Genomic DNA, 14,144 nt, shown 5'->3' with positions numbered 1-14,144 from the left:
ATTTTTTTTATTGAAATGAGATGACAAAATTAGTCCCATAGAAAATTTAGAGTACAGTAATTTCGGAGTTATAAATTGTAGTCTAGTTTTTCTAAATGTATAGATATTGCCTGTACTATTGAAGTTTCAAAGAATTTTTTTAACTAATTTGTACAGTTCAAGAAGGAAAACCAAAGAGGCCCTATAAACTTGAAATTTTAGTTTAAAAATTTCAGAAAAACAGTTTTTCCATGTTTAGATATTCCTCAATAACTCATCACATAAAGATATGGGGTGATACTATAAATGATTAAAATTTATAGCATCACTCGAATTCATCAAGAGATATTTATCAAATTATTTTTAAGGCAGACAACCAGAATTTCCGAAACAAATGTATTCTTCGATGATGATCATTTCCTCCAAACAGGGGTTTATCTCGCTAACTGAAAAAATTGGGACCGCTCTGACGATCATACTCTAAGGTCATTGTATAATGAGTCACATTCAGAATCCATGTCAAAGAAACAAAATTGATTTTAAATATTTAATAGTGTAATAAAATAATAATTGATCATAACAATGTAATTATAATAAAAACTGTGATGATTACATAAACTTAAATGAAGTCGAAGAAAAGTTGTGTAACATTTCCATAAAATTAGAAAAATTCATTGTATTACAAGTAGGCCTACATATCACAGCAGCTAAATATTAATTATTCAGTTATAATAATTGATTATTCGATATTATTTGTGATGGGAACCTAATTTCACCCAAGAAACTTATGCACCTAAGGTTTTTTAATTGTTCCAAATGAATCTCACATAATATGTAAATATTAAGAACTGGCCAGATAGAATTGATATTATCTGAAACTTGCCAAGAATGGGAGATTTCAACTTCATCTTTCGATATGCTGTGGACTAACGAAATTGTAGTACACAAGGATTCTTGCTCTTTTTTGTTACAGAGTCCAAAACATTCTCGACAAGTTACACATATGGAAGTAAAGCTGTTAGATAGTACTGTCAGTCTATATTAATTTCAAATATAAAACGAGCATCTTAAAACTAATTGGACAATGGAATAGCAAAAACAATTACTTATGAAAATTTAATAAATATTGAAAAATTTTAATACAATATATACATTACAAATTGACTTCACAAGTTCACCAATAGAATAACAACCAAAATATTATTCAAATTACAAAATGTATTTACTGAAAAACTCCGAGCCCTCAACTTAGCACCCATTCAGGAAATCAATACAATTATGTAGACCAAGAGACAATGACAAATTTGGAGAAAATATTTCAAGCTACTTGAAATGTTAAAAAAACATACTATATCAGTCATTTCAAAAAAGTGCAGCATATATTTGCAAAAAATGTTCAGCTCTAATAAAGAGCCATCAACCTCAATCCAAGAGAGAGAGAGAATGTGTTGCCACTATTTGAACCACTGAGTCATATGTTTTTTCCTGTCTACAACAGATATTCAGTAAAAAGTGCTATAAATTGATGAATACAGAACCACAAACGACCCCCTCCTAGGTTCTTAGGTTCTTCATTTCTGATTCACTAATATCGACAGTAGGTTTTATAATCATTTCAAGTTGCCTATAATATCTTTTCAGTGGCTCTTGGGTTAATAATTTAATTCATTGTGAAACAAATTATATTCTTAACATCTACATATTTTTCAACAGTCATCTTACACATGTGGGTTTTTATTAAAAATATATATTTCAATACTAAAATATGTATCTCTTGATAAAGTAAATCATGAAAATAATCTTATAAAAGTGGAAGTGCAGTATATTGAGAGATTATTCAGTTTTTTCATTGTCTCCATAAAATTTTGGCTGAAAATAGAAATTTCATTTCATTAGTCATTCTAATAATACAAAATAAAAACAAGTTAGACAAAACACAAAAACTCAAAAAACATGTTTTTTCTTGTGAATAGTGTAGCTGTAGACATGATGTAGTTTAATCAGCTCTATTGCCCTAAAATCTTGTATAATAGTATTACTTACTAGTATATATGAGCATATAACAATCAAGGTACTAATATCCACACCCTGGAACGTATTTGTATGAATCAAGTGTAACTACTACAGATGAAACAGATAGCAGCTTAGTCCAATATCGGATAGTCGGCTAACCTTGCCATTTGGTGCATCGCAAGAAGCACGTTTGCACGCAAACGATAGTGTGGTCCAAATCTGATCTTTCCATCGATAAGGCAAAGTTAACAATCGTTTCATTCATTAACTTATTAAGGAGGGTGCTGCAAGCAGCTTCATCGGACCATAACCTGTCATTAGCATTGCTTCAGGCTCTGCCAAACAAAGATTGAACACCTGGATGGCAAGAAGATTTATGGACTTCTGGCAGAATCTTCCAGGATTGGCTCACTCAAAGGCGTTTATTCACCCTTCAAAGCTTGATACCAAACAGTTGTTGGACTATAGTATGGATGAACTACGATGTCTAACAGTCCTTCTTACGGGTCACTGCCATTTGAATCATCACACACAGTTTGTGCCTGCCCCGCTGGGGACCGAATCAGGTTTTTAGAGTTCGGCAGAGCCGTACTCTTATCATCTGACCTGAAAGACCACTCACCATACAAACTAATCGGCTTCGTTACGAAGCTGGGTTCATTTGGTCGAGTGTAAATAGGTGTGTGCCACAATAAACCATTGCGGGTTGTGCACTTTGGACCTAACCTATTGCATATATACAGTGCATTTATCTTTCAGCACCTTGCAGCAGTGTTTACACCGAAATATTTTTTTCTTAAGCTAGCCTTATTTACGAAGACAAGCAAAACAGCCTGCTACCTCTTGAGGCAGAGAAATTAGTATTCATTCACCCTGCACCCTTAGTGTAGTATGAATACTAATTCATTTTTTGGGCTGTAGAAATATATTGTGATTACTGATTGTACTTCTTGAGTGATACTAACTAAATAAAGCAATTACCTAAAAACATATTTTTATATTTTCGGTATTCAGCTGGATAGCCGCTAGTTATCCGGTATTCGGCTGGATAATATTTAGGCCGTCAGATAGACTTGCTAGCGGATAGTGACTGGATATATGTTTCATCTCTAGTTACTACACATCTTTATAAAACCAGTCTCCAGACTATAATCGTTACCAATATAACATTGTAATTTTGATATATGATCTTATCTATAAATTGGAAGACGTTTAAATATATCACAAACTACACCAGAAACGATTTGATCTTCACAAACTTCATTTCTAAAAATATCGCATGTTTCGGTATCACAGTACCTTTTTTGTAGTGAATAAAATAACAGTCTGTTGTGAGTTTCGATGATTTTTTTTTTGGTTTGGAATAGTTACAATTGGTCGTGTTTGTTTTGTTTTGTACAGAAAAATGTTCCTTTTTCTGTGATCAATATTTATAACAAAATACCTGATTCCATCAAAAACTTGCCTGTTAGAAAAATGAAAAAGGAACTAAAAATCATGCTTTTATCAAAGGCTTATTATTCGGTAGAAGAATATTTCGCTGATAGACTGAATTGTCTGCCTGTTTATATTCTTTGTCTGACTGTTTTGTTTATATATATATATATATATATATATATATATATATATATATATATATATATATATATATATATATATATATATATATATAAGGATTTGAAGCTTTATATCTTCTATTAATTATCTGCGTACTACCAACTGTCGAAAGCGCTCGCAGATAATTAATAGAAGATATAAAGCTTCAAATCCAGAACCTTCGTCTCAATTCAAAATCATCAATTTGTAGCAAGCTCTAACAATAAGAATTTTTATTCATCATTTTCAAAAGTGCATTTTCCTCAACATTATGGTCCAGACCCAGAGACTTTAATTAAAACAGGCACATTTTCGAAAGTCCCACATCCGTAAGATTAGTGAAATTTCCTTTGATACTAGATTTAGCCTACCATCTATGTGCTGTATCTAAAGTACAGTAAAATAAATAATTCTCTAGTTATTCTTTTGTGTTGAAAATAGTTGTCTTAAATAACAGATAAAAAATCAGCTATATATGTACATCTATAAGAAACAAACCACACAATAAATAAATAAACCATGAAAATTCTTCATACGTGCATTAAAAGAAGGGAGATGAATTTGTTGGAAGCATTGGAAATGAATAAATTGCACAAAAACCCCAATTTCATAAGGTTCAATGATCAACTAAAACTATGAAGTTTCCCCTTTTGAATTTGTGAATTTTGACATCTAGTTTAGGATCCATTTAACAGTTAGTAATTGTGATATATTATAGAAGATAATTAGTTATTGTAGTATAGATATTCAGGTAACATTTGTTATTTCAGGTACCCATTACAGGTGGCGGGTTGGCTGTCCTTATTCATCTTTCACTGCCTGAACCACTGTGCATGCTGTTTTCGGCGAGTGCATTGGTTTGGGACGTGGGGGTTGAGCAAACAGACCATTGGATGCCTGCTTCCACGTAGCCCCGCTGGATTTGGGAATGACAGAATCACTTGTGGTTCTGTTATTCTCTAACTGAATGGCATCCCAACGATGACTTAATCCAAAGGTGTGTGTATTCGTATTGAGAAGATGAATGACACTGAGCCCATCAGCTGTCTCTACAGAACCTTCGAGATACCGGGCGCCCTCTCGTCGTACCATCGCCTTGTCACGGTCGAGTCGATGGATGTCGAGTTTACGACTCCAACTGATCTCCCTGTAAATTTAATTCAGGAGCGAGTCTATAGAGGAGATGGATGTCGAGTTTACGACTCCAACTGACCTCTCTGTAAATTTAGTTCAGGAGCGAGTCTACAGAGGAGATGGATGTCGAGTTTAAGACTCCAACGGTCCTCCCTGTAAATTTAGTTCAGGAGCGAGTCTACAGAGGAGATGGATGTCGAGTTTAAGACTCCAACGGTCCTCCCTGTAAATTTAGTTCAGGAGCGAGCCTACAGAGGAGATGGATGTCGAGTTTAAGACTCCAACGGTCCTCCCTGTAAATTTAGATCAGGAGCGAATTTACAGAGGATATGGATGTCAAGTTTGAGAATCCAACGGTCCTCCCTGTAAATTTAGTTCAGGAGCGAGTCTACAGAGGAGATGGATGTCGAGTTTAAGACTCCAACGGTCCTCCCTGTAAATTTAGTACAGGAGCGAGAACTGCGGCGTACGCAGAATCTGTCTCAGGTGGGGAACTAACCCCCTAGAGCAGGTTAGCAAACGTTTGCGCTCGAGTGATGATTCACCAAAACCAGAGGTGAAAAAGTCCTACACGGCTGAATCTAAAGCATCGTCAGATGTAGCTGACGTGCAAAAATCCTAATATGGGAAGGTTGTCGTGAGTATCAAGGTGGGAATCTTGCAACTTGACTATCTGACTACCTCATTAATAGAGCATATACTTTGTGCCTGCCCCGCTGGGGACCGAATCAGGTCTTTAGAGTTCGGCAGAGCCGTATTCTTACCATCTGACCTGAAAGACCACTCACCATACAAACTAATCGGCTTCGTTAAGAAGCTGGGTTTATTTGTCCGACTGTGAATAGGTGTGAGCCACAATGAACCCTTGCGGGTTGCGGTAGAGGGTCGAATAGACCCACTCACTTTGGACCTAACTTAACCTAACCTATTACAGGTACCCGACCTTATCAGTGTGTATTTAAGTACTTATCTTGTTACTGTATTAAACCTTGAAAATGGTGTAATTAACCGAAACCAGTCGTAACAAATGATAAACTTAGTAGAAATTAGACAAAAGTTATTTTTTTTATTCTATATTGAATCTACACAATAATTTTTTGTTTGATCAGTTAATCATGTTCCTTACTCGATGAGAATTTTCATATGCCATAGCCATCTGAAGTTTAAAAGAAAGTTACAGATGTATATCTCTTGTACCACCCCTCTTTCACTATTTTGGCTCTTGTGATGTTCAATAGTGTATTCAGTTAATCCTAATGAATACCATCCTGAAGATTCTCAATTATGTTGATTTTTATTTGAATCCAGTTTGTTCTTAAGAATTGTATTTTCAGCAGTAATATTTTGTAAATTGTGTATTTACTAATTTTTTATTGTTAGTCAACATCACAAGTTTAACTTTTTTCTTTGTTTATTTTGGGATTTATTGAAATCTATCTTGTTTTATGGGGTTACTTCACTCTCATAATGTGAACTACTTCCACACAAAAATATCTTCTAAATACCAAAAATATTTACCGGAAAAATATCAGCCAAACACAAACGCTTCACAAAGCAATTGAAATTATTAAGCTCACCCTTCATCGAAAATTTCAACTCTTCTGTTAGCTAAAAATGTAGCGTGGAACCACAAGTTCAACTTACAACCTTGGCTTAGTTCAACTACAAGCCTCAGCAAGTGTAACCAAGACAGTGACTTCGAAACTGTTTCAAAATAAATATGTGCATGAATTAAAATAGTTTTCATCCAACTTTGATCTTTACTATATGGTGTTGAACATATTTCATCACTTGCTTTAAAATAAAGTTATATTTGCCATTGGCAAAAATGTCTGAGTCAACGAATATACTTACCAGATCATGAGCCTCGGGTTGTCCTTTATTAGTTTCTTCATCATCATCAGAATCATCTTCTCCGGAAGAATCTGCATTCAGACCTGAACACAGGTTATAATGTCATCATAAAAAATATTAGACATTGATACTAATCATTACTTCAAGAACAATTTCATAAGAAAGGGGATACATGCCTTGAATATTCAAGTTGAATAATAATATTAACAATTATCGAGTTGGATATTTACAGCTGCCGGACGGACTGAGTCATGGCCGGTGTGAAGCCTCTCCCTCAATACAATAAGTATGTATGTACGATTTCTCCCACCGGCCCTGAATCAGTTCTGTAGCTGTATGAAAGGTCAACACCTAGAGAGTGTATTTAGAACTTATCAAAAGAAAATAGAAATCCTTAAAAGTAATGTGGAATAAGTCTGTGATCAGTTCATGTGAAAGCAGACAACAATTAAAAGGTGCCTGTATAACCGTCAGGTTAGCATGCAATTACTTCATGATGCCTTATTGAGTATTTTTTATTCACTCATTTATTTTTTGGGTAATGGACACTTGAAGAAACACTAGATTATCATGTTAATTTATTCATTTTGATACAGCTTTTAGTTTCAGTAATATTTTTTTAAATAATAAACAAATCTCAAGAGTTTTTGAAGTATCGACAACCGTTACTATTATTCCAAAATTGTTTGTATTTAAATTTGAAATATTAAGATAAAAAGTGTTTTTTTCATTTCATTCATATACATACCTTTTGAAGCTGATTCCAATGAATTATGATTCTTTGTGGTGGCTGTCGTGAGAACATCGTAACAATGTAAACATACTCTTAGGGGTTTTGAACTTTGATTAGGCAGCAGAAAACGTTTATTTGAGCAAGGTCCGCATACTACCGCTCCACATTTACGGCAGTGATGCTGAAAAAAAATCCAAAGTTATACTCAAAGATACAGATATGATTATTTTTAAAAGTTTCTGAGGAAAAATATATGTGGTAATCTCACGAGTATTTCATCCACACTGATGAGTGGGCAGTGCTTCTTATGTTAATGACAGGATATTCTAAATTTTAACACAGTGTACACCTCATACACCTTGAGGAGTTCATGCAGAAGTGTATGTTTCTCCAATCTGAGTTCTAAATGAACATGGATTCAAAAAATAAATGAAATACAATTAAACCTTTGTTAGATCAGGTAAATATGGTCCGAGAATTTGCCTAAATGATCCTGAAATATTTTTCCTTAGATGAGAGAATGAAGTTAGTGTTTTGTTATATAGCAGACTGAAGATAATAAAAAATAATCCATGAATTAGAGTTGATTTTGAATGTGGGATATATTGTTGCCAATCATTTGAGTACTAAAGTGATTACTGAAGATTTGTAAAGGAAGAACAAGAAACTATTTCAGGCTCTTTCTAAGAAATCATACATTCCAAGGTATATATCATTTTTCGGAATTGTGAATCGTTGTTAATTTCGAGTTTCTCAACTCTTCCGTCATCCCACTGAAGATGTCAACCAATCGTATCTATCGGTCAAACGTTGAGATACTTACTCAAAACTAGTCACAATCAACAATTCTGAAAAAAAATTAACATAACTTGACCGGAAAGGAAGATAGAAAAAAATACATTTTCATGTAGTTTTAATGTACAATAAACTATTGCTTCAACTGATTTTGTTATTATTTGCTTTCTCAACTTGTTTCCAATACTTTTTTACATGTATTTTTTCATTTTATATACTTTCTGTATATGACTTTCATTATACAGGTTCTAACTTTCCTAAATGCACTATTCATATACAGTCTGTACTTAGAAATATGATTCTTATATTTTTTTGTCTGTGACATTTCTAATATAATGATGGTTATTTATATGTTCGTAAAGATAAACTATTATTATTATTATTGCCACAATATTGTTTTACAAAAGTTCAGGGTAAAGCATAGTGATCACCGATCACTTGAATTACTAAGGAAGGCTGTGACAATTTTAGAAACTATGAAAGTGCTGTATGAAAAAGTGCAAACAACGAACGAGTGGGTCATGTGAATTTTTCTTGTGCTAATCCTTGATTCAGTGCCTATCAACTAACTGGTGCTCAAGATCACATGTTAAAAGTTTTTTGTACACTTTTGAGGTTGAAAAAATCATAATTTTAAAAATATTGTGAAATTTTGGTTTACCCTTCTATTCAACAAAGTGAACTGAGTCTTCTTGCAATGCATACAAACTGGAGCTTCACCGTCAGGAACCCATACAGCTGCATGCTCCGAAACTGCCTTTTTGCCACCTGAAAAAATGCAATATTGAAAATTTCAACACTCATATTTCAATTCTATAATTGTTGAAAGTAAAAACTTACTTTTCCTTAACAGATCATCGATGCATTTGTTGATGTGAGCCATCCATTCACCTTTTTCTACCGATGTCGCAGCATACACTGCAAATGACTTGGAAGCCGTTTTCATCAGCCAACCATTTTTAAATTCTACAAAATAAGGATGACACGTTATATAGCTGTGTGGAAAAGTAGGATAAACTTAGATGAACACATTTTAGCATCAAGGAAAAACATATCATCAAGGGGAAACTACAGTAGTTTTAATAATAATAATAAGTTTATTGCCAATCAAAATAACAAGATAATAATACAAAACAAAATACAAGAGAGAGACAAATAAAAACACTTTGTTTGATAGCAAATGGCTTTTGGTTCAGATTGCGAATTTGCATTCACATCTGCTCTTCCACCAATAAAGTAGTATAAAAATAAATAAATGAGGGCTTGAAGAGAAGAAAAGACGAAAGAAAGAAAGAAAAGAAAAGAGAAGGTAATATATAGATATATATGAATAGCTAAAAGCTTTTTCAGGATTCTCGCTGTGGACCTAGTTATTCTGAATGCTGAACAGATGCTATTTAAATCTACTTTTAAAAACAGTTTCTGACGTGTTAAACCAATTGTTTTCCCCTTTATGGAGATAATTTATTGTGGAGGAGATATAGGAAATATATCATTTGAATATTTCCTTTTTATGTACAGGAATGTGTCTTATCTTCAACAATGATTTTCCTTTTCACCCTTTCCAATTCTTAAGTTCATTTTGTGTAGGACTGATTTAATTGCTTTGCCATAGTCTATTTCAAAAGAGTGTAGAGTAATAAATCATGAAGTGTCATAAAATTTGCCTGAATTTCGTTGTCGTCCATGGGCGTAGGCAAATCTTAGGATTATTAAACTTAATAATTGAAGTAAATTAAAAATTACAGACATAGATGCCTGGGAAAAGCACAATCGAAAGGCACTATTACTGGAAAGTGATGAAATTGTTTGCTGGAGACGAAAATATTTGACAACTATAAAGCAGTACCGCAGAGAGCAAAAGAAAATTTTTTATCTTGATGAGACGTGGATAAACGAAGGTTATATAGTCAAAAAAATGTGGCAAGATAAAAATATAACAAGTTCTCGCCAAGCTTTCATAGAAGGCCTTTCGACGGGTATTAAAGTGCCTTCGGGAAAAGGGAAGAGGCTTATAATTGCTCACATTGGAAGCGAAGACGGATTTTTAAAAGAAGGTTTGTTAAGCTTTGAGTCGTGCCGGACGGGAGATTATCATGAGGACATGAATTCGGATGTCTTCGAAGACTACTTCGGGGAAATGTTAAAATTTCTTTCAGCTGATTCGGTCGTGGTTATGGATAATGCAAGCTACCATTCAAGGCGCTTAGAGAAGGTACCAACTTCAGCTTGGAGAAAGCAAGAAATTATTAACTGGCTGTCAAATAAAGGTATTCAGTTTGAGACGAATTCAGTAAAGAAGGAACTACTAGCCATAGTAAAACAACATAAATCTCGCTTCATGAAATATGCCGTAGAAGATGTAGCAGAAAAGTATAAAGTAACTGTGCTGCGCCTACCGCCATATCATTGCGAATTAAATCCTATAGAACTTATATGGGCACAAGTTAAAGGATATGTTGCAAGGCACAATACCACATTTAAAATGAAAGATGTCAAGGTATTGTTTGATCAAGCCATTATGGAAATCACATCAGAAAACTGGCAAAAAGCAATCCAGCATGTTTTAAAAGAGGAAGATAAAATGTGGGAACTGGACAACTTGGTCGATCAGGTGGTTGACCCTATAATTATAACACCAGGGGATGATGACAGTTCTTCGGATGAAGACTATACTGATGTAGAATAATTTAATTGAATTGTAAATATACTGTAGCGGGATAAGCAATCTGGACAGAGACCAGTGTATCAGTGACAGTGACACTTTTGCTTAGGTTAGGGTTTAGAATTAAGGGTAGTCTGAATAATTATTTTCTCGGAAGGTTCTCGAAAATTGTACCTAGTAATCTCTAGAACATTCAATTAGGGTATAAATAGAGTGTTGTTAAACGTTAAGGGAAGTTCACAGTTTTAGTATTGTTCAAGTGTCAAATTGTAATAACGTATCCAGTAAAGTTCTTGTCGTTTTTGTGAATAAATTGATTTAAAGTCCCCACAAGTGTTTCAATACGTAAAGTTCGTTCGTGTGTGTTTGTGAGTATTTCCCGATTTCGGTTCGTATATATTTTATTGTTACATTTTATATTTTTTTAATAACACTGTTCTGCTGTATTAAGTTTTTATTTCCTTTAATATAATTTTTATGAATGCATATTCTTTTGGCAATTATCCCACTAGCGCGCCTCTGGCTCAGTATTTATCCGTCGATAACAATGGACAAATCCCTTAAAACAGGGTGATACCTACCTGCTCTTTATGAAACGACATAATTTTGCAATGCGGACTAGGGAAGTGACAGAATTTATTGACGGATCACCCTGTAGCGCTTTTGAATACTTAATGAGATTTTATTACTCCACACTCTTTTGAAATAGACTATAGACACTGAACATAATAATATCATGCCTTTTAAATATTTACATTTTTACAAACTCCTGACTGGCAAATTTTGATTTGTATTCAGCTAACAAAATTTCATGTACAAGAAAAAAATCTAAAATTTCATGTGAACCAGATAACAAAAATTTACTGTTTGTTCAAAGTGATAATATTAGAAATGATAAAGACTTGACGGTTCTACAAAAGATTATTTCAATTATCTACTGAGGGTACTAAAGTATGAACTTACGATTGTCATCCTGTAAACTTTCTAGTTTAACTTCTTCCAGAGGAATGATATGCTGTTTATTGTATTTTTTCTTATTGATGATAATATTGCCATATACTAAAATATCATTAAATAAGAAAAATTGCCTTGTTTTAGGTTTTTTCCTACACATTTTGGTCAAAACTCCTTCACCAACTAAGACTCGTCCAGGAACACCCAAAGGCTGAAATAATAAAAAATACATGTATGCAGTGGCTAAAGAATAAAATAGGAAGTTTCTTCATATTCTGAGAGATGTTTTCATTTGAATAATCAGTTCCCAGGTGCAGAATTTGTTTGTGTAGCTAGAGTCTAAACATATAAATAATAATATACAGTCCGTTTCTTCAGCTGATCCCACTACGGGTATCTCGGAAACAGTACGACCTACAACTTCCGTTGAATTGGACAAGTTTCCTATTCTGAGAAACTAGAATAATCTCTTTCAAGACCGCGAATATCATTAGTTATTTTTGAAATATTTGTCAACAACTACGATCGTTGAGTTTCGTTTTTTGGCTCTTCCGCCTTCATTTCAAATGATATAAAGAAGGCAGAGGAACTTGCAATACTGCTTCATATTCGTTATAATCTAATATAAACTACTTTACGATGAGACTTTTTGTTGATTAGATTTCAACATCAACTTCATTTTTCAAAAATGAGCCTCTAGTTTTTTCTCCCGATTTTTGTAGCCACTGTAATTAAAAAAATAAGTTGATGCCAACATTTTGCCAACAGTACACATATCATGATATGTACATATACTTTAATATAAAAATTACATTGAGGTTTTATTACATCACACTAGAAAATGAGAATCAAAATTGAAGAATGGTAAAATATAAATTATTAATAAAAAATAATAATCAAAACTGAAACAATTGTCACCCAAAAACTTTTCAATAGAATAATATGCTTTGAGGATGAGAAAATGTTTTTTTTTTTGCTATAAATTATGATAACAGAAATATCAAGTCTGATATTTAGCGACAAAAAGGTCTATAACGTGTACTATTTGAATAACTTCTTCGGATGAATAGAGAAAATCACCTCCAGATACAATCATGAATAATTGGCAAAGTAAGTATTTCAGCTTGATAAAGTTTCACTTACAGATGATAGCTCTACAATGTTCTTGTATGACAAATATATTACTGAAGTTATGACATATCCTGAGCAGATCAGCAAATGCTTACACTAAAACGATAATTCTTTAGTAGCCAAAGAAACTATGGTGTAGGGATATGTCTCCTAGATTCCGGAATAATATTGGACCACAGTAGTTTTGGTAGTTTCTGGTTCTCCCGATCTCCTTTTTCACACAGGCAAAACATTTGAAATTTTCAAGAAATTCCAATATAAATACCTAGTTTGATACTTTTGTTTGATTTACATAAAGGGGGTATTATTTGACTTTTAATGGATCCAAAAGATACACATTCAGTTCGTATTTCAAGATAAACTTTTCTAATGTTGAAATTTCATCTGTATATGATTTCACTAGATGTGTTTCATATTTATTTACTCACTAAGTGTCAAATTATAAAAAAAGTCAAGCACCTACCTGTCCTGAACTGCCAAAACAATTCTCAACCATAGCTATACGCCTAGTATTAGCTTCGCTGTTCACTAAAAAGGACATTTTCATTAATGGAATAATTCCTTACTTCTAGAGGAAATTGTAAGTCAATTTCAAAGACATTTAGAGAATGATGATTCATCCAAAAGTACTGCACTAATGAATTCAAAAAAGACATTTCCACTAGCAAGTTATGAGAAGTGAAAAGTACTGAGAATAAAATTAAATAGAGCGTAAACTTATAACTAGCAACAAATTAAATGGCCTTAAAAGGAAGTTGGGGCATATCTGGAAAGTTGTTCTACTAATAAATATACTCAAATATATTGTTTTTTTTTCTTTAAAAGGTTTATGAGACCACAAAATATACCTAATTTGTCCACCATTTCTCCTTCAATATTTTTATGCACTAAATCAAAAATAATAAAAAAGAGAAAATACTTGAAAACACCTACTAGAAAATTTATGTCAACGTCAAAAAAATAAAATGGCAGAGAACCATGGAGAATGGAGAACATTTGACAGGCTTCAAAACAAAAATTAACACTAGGTGTGTTCTCAGAGTAATAAAAAATATAGGTGTGTTTTGTTCGCACTAATATTATTCTGGAACATTGAATTCCGTCAAGTTAAGCCCATATTCTCTGTATATCATGCAAAAAAAAGCTTTACTAATCTCAGCTGATAAATCAAAGTCAGCTTAAATGTTTATGTTAGGCACCGTTATTATTTGAGCCAAACTTTCTAAGGATCTATTTTATTGGTTTGGTTTAAACTACGATTGGAGTTGAGAATATGGATTTGACAAATGG

General features: G+C 33.2%; 1 protein-coding gene across 2 annotated transcripts; it reads right to left on the bottom strand.

The window, feature by feature from the left end:
* Positions 1 to 512: 512 nt before the first annotated feature.
* Positions 513 to 13,860, bottom strand: rush (pleckstrin homology and FYVE domain containing family member rush hour). Of its 2 annotated transcripts, none has more exons than XM_074179795.1 (8): positions 13,703 to 13,860; positions 13,318 to 13,382; positions 11,733 to 11,934; positions 8,945 to 9,070; positions 8,766 to 8,872; positions 7,325 to 7,490; positions 6,577 to 6,659; positions 513 to 1,848 (listed from the first exon to the last, which is right to left on the bottom strand). In XM_074179795.1, exons 1-8 carry the CDS (start codon positions 13,848 to 13,850, stop codon positions 1,813 to 1,815), a joined length of 933 nt encoding a protein of 310 aa, XP_074035896.1. In that variant the 5' UTR covers positions 13,851 to 13,860; the 3' UTR covers positions 513 to 1,812. The 2 variants fall into 2 exon arrangements, with proteins under 2 accessions (XP_074035896.1, XP_074035897.1); XM_074179796.1 differs by lacking the exon at positions 513 to 1,848 and adding an exon at positions 6,245 to 6,426.
* Between the last annotated feature and the right edge of the window lie 284 nt (positions 13,861 to 14,144).

The sequence above is a fragment of the Leptinotarsa decemlineata genome, unplaced genomic scaffold (genome assembly GCF_025532065.1).
Source record: "Leptinotarsa decemlineata unplaced genomic scaffold, Ldec_3_MD MMD2_tig00026282_RagTag_RagTag, whole genome shotgun sequence".
Taxonomy (NCBI): domain Eukaryota; kingdom Metazoa; phylum Arthropoda; class Insecta; order Coleoptera; family Chrysomelidae; genus Leptinotarsa; species Leptinotarsa decemlineata.
Note: the sequence above shows the minus strand (reverse complement) of the source record. Positions and strands in the feature narration are given on the sequence as shown.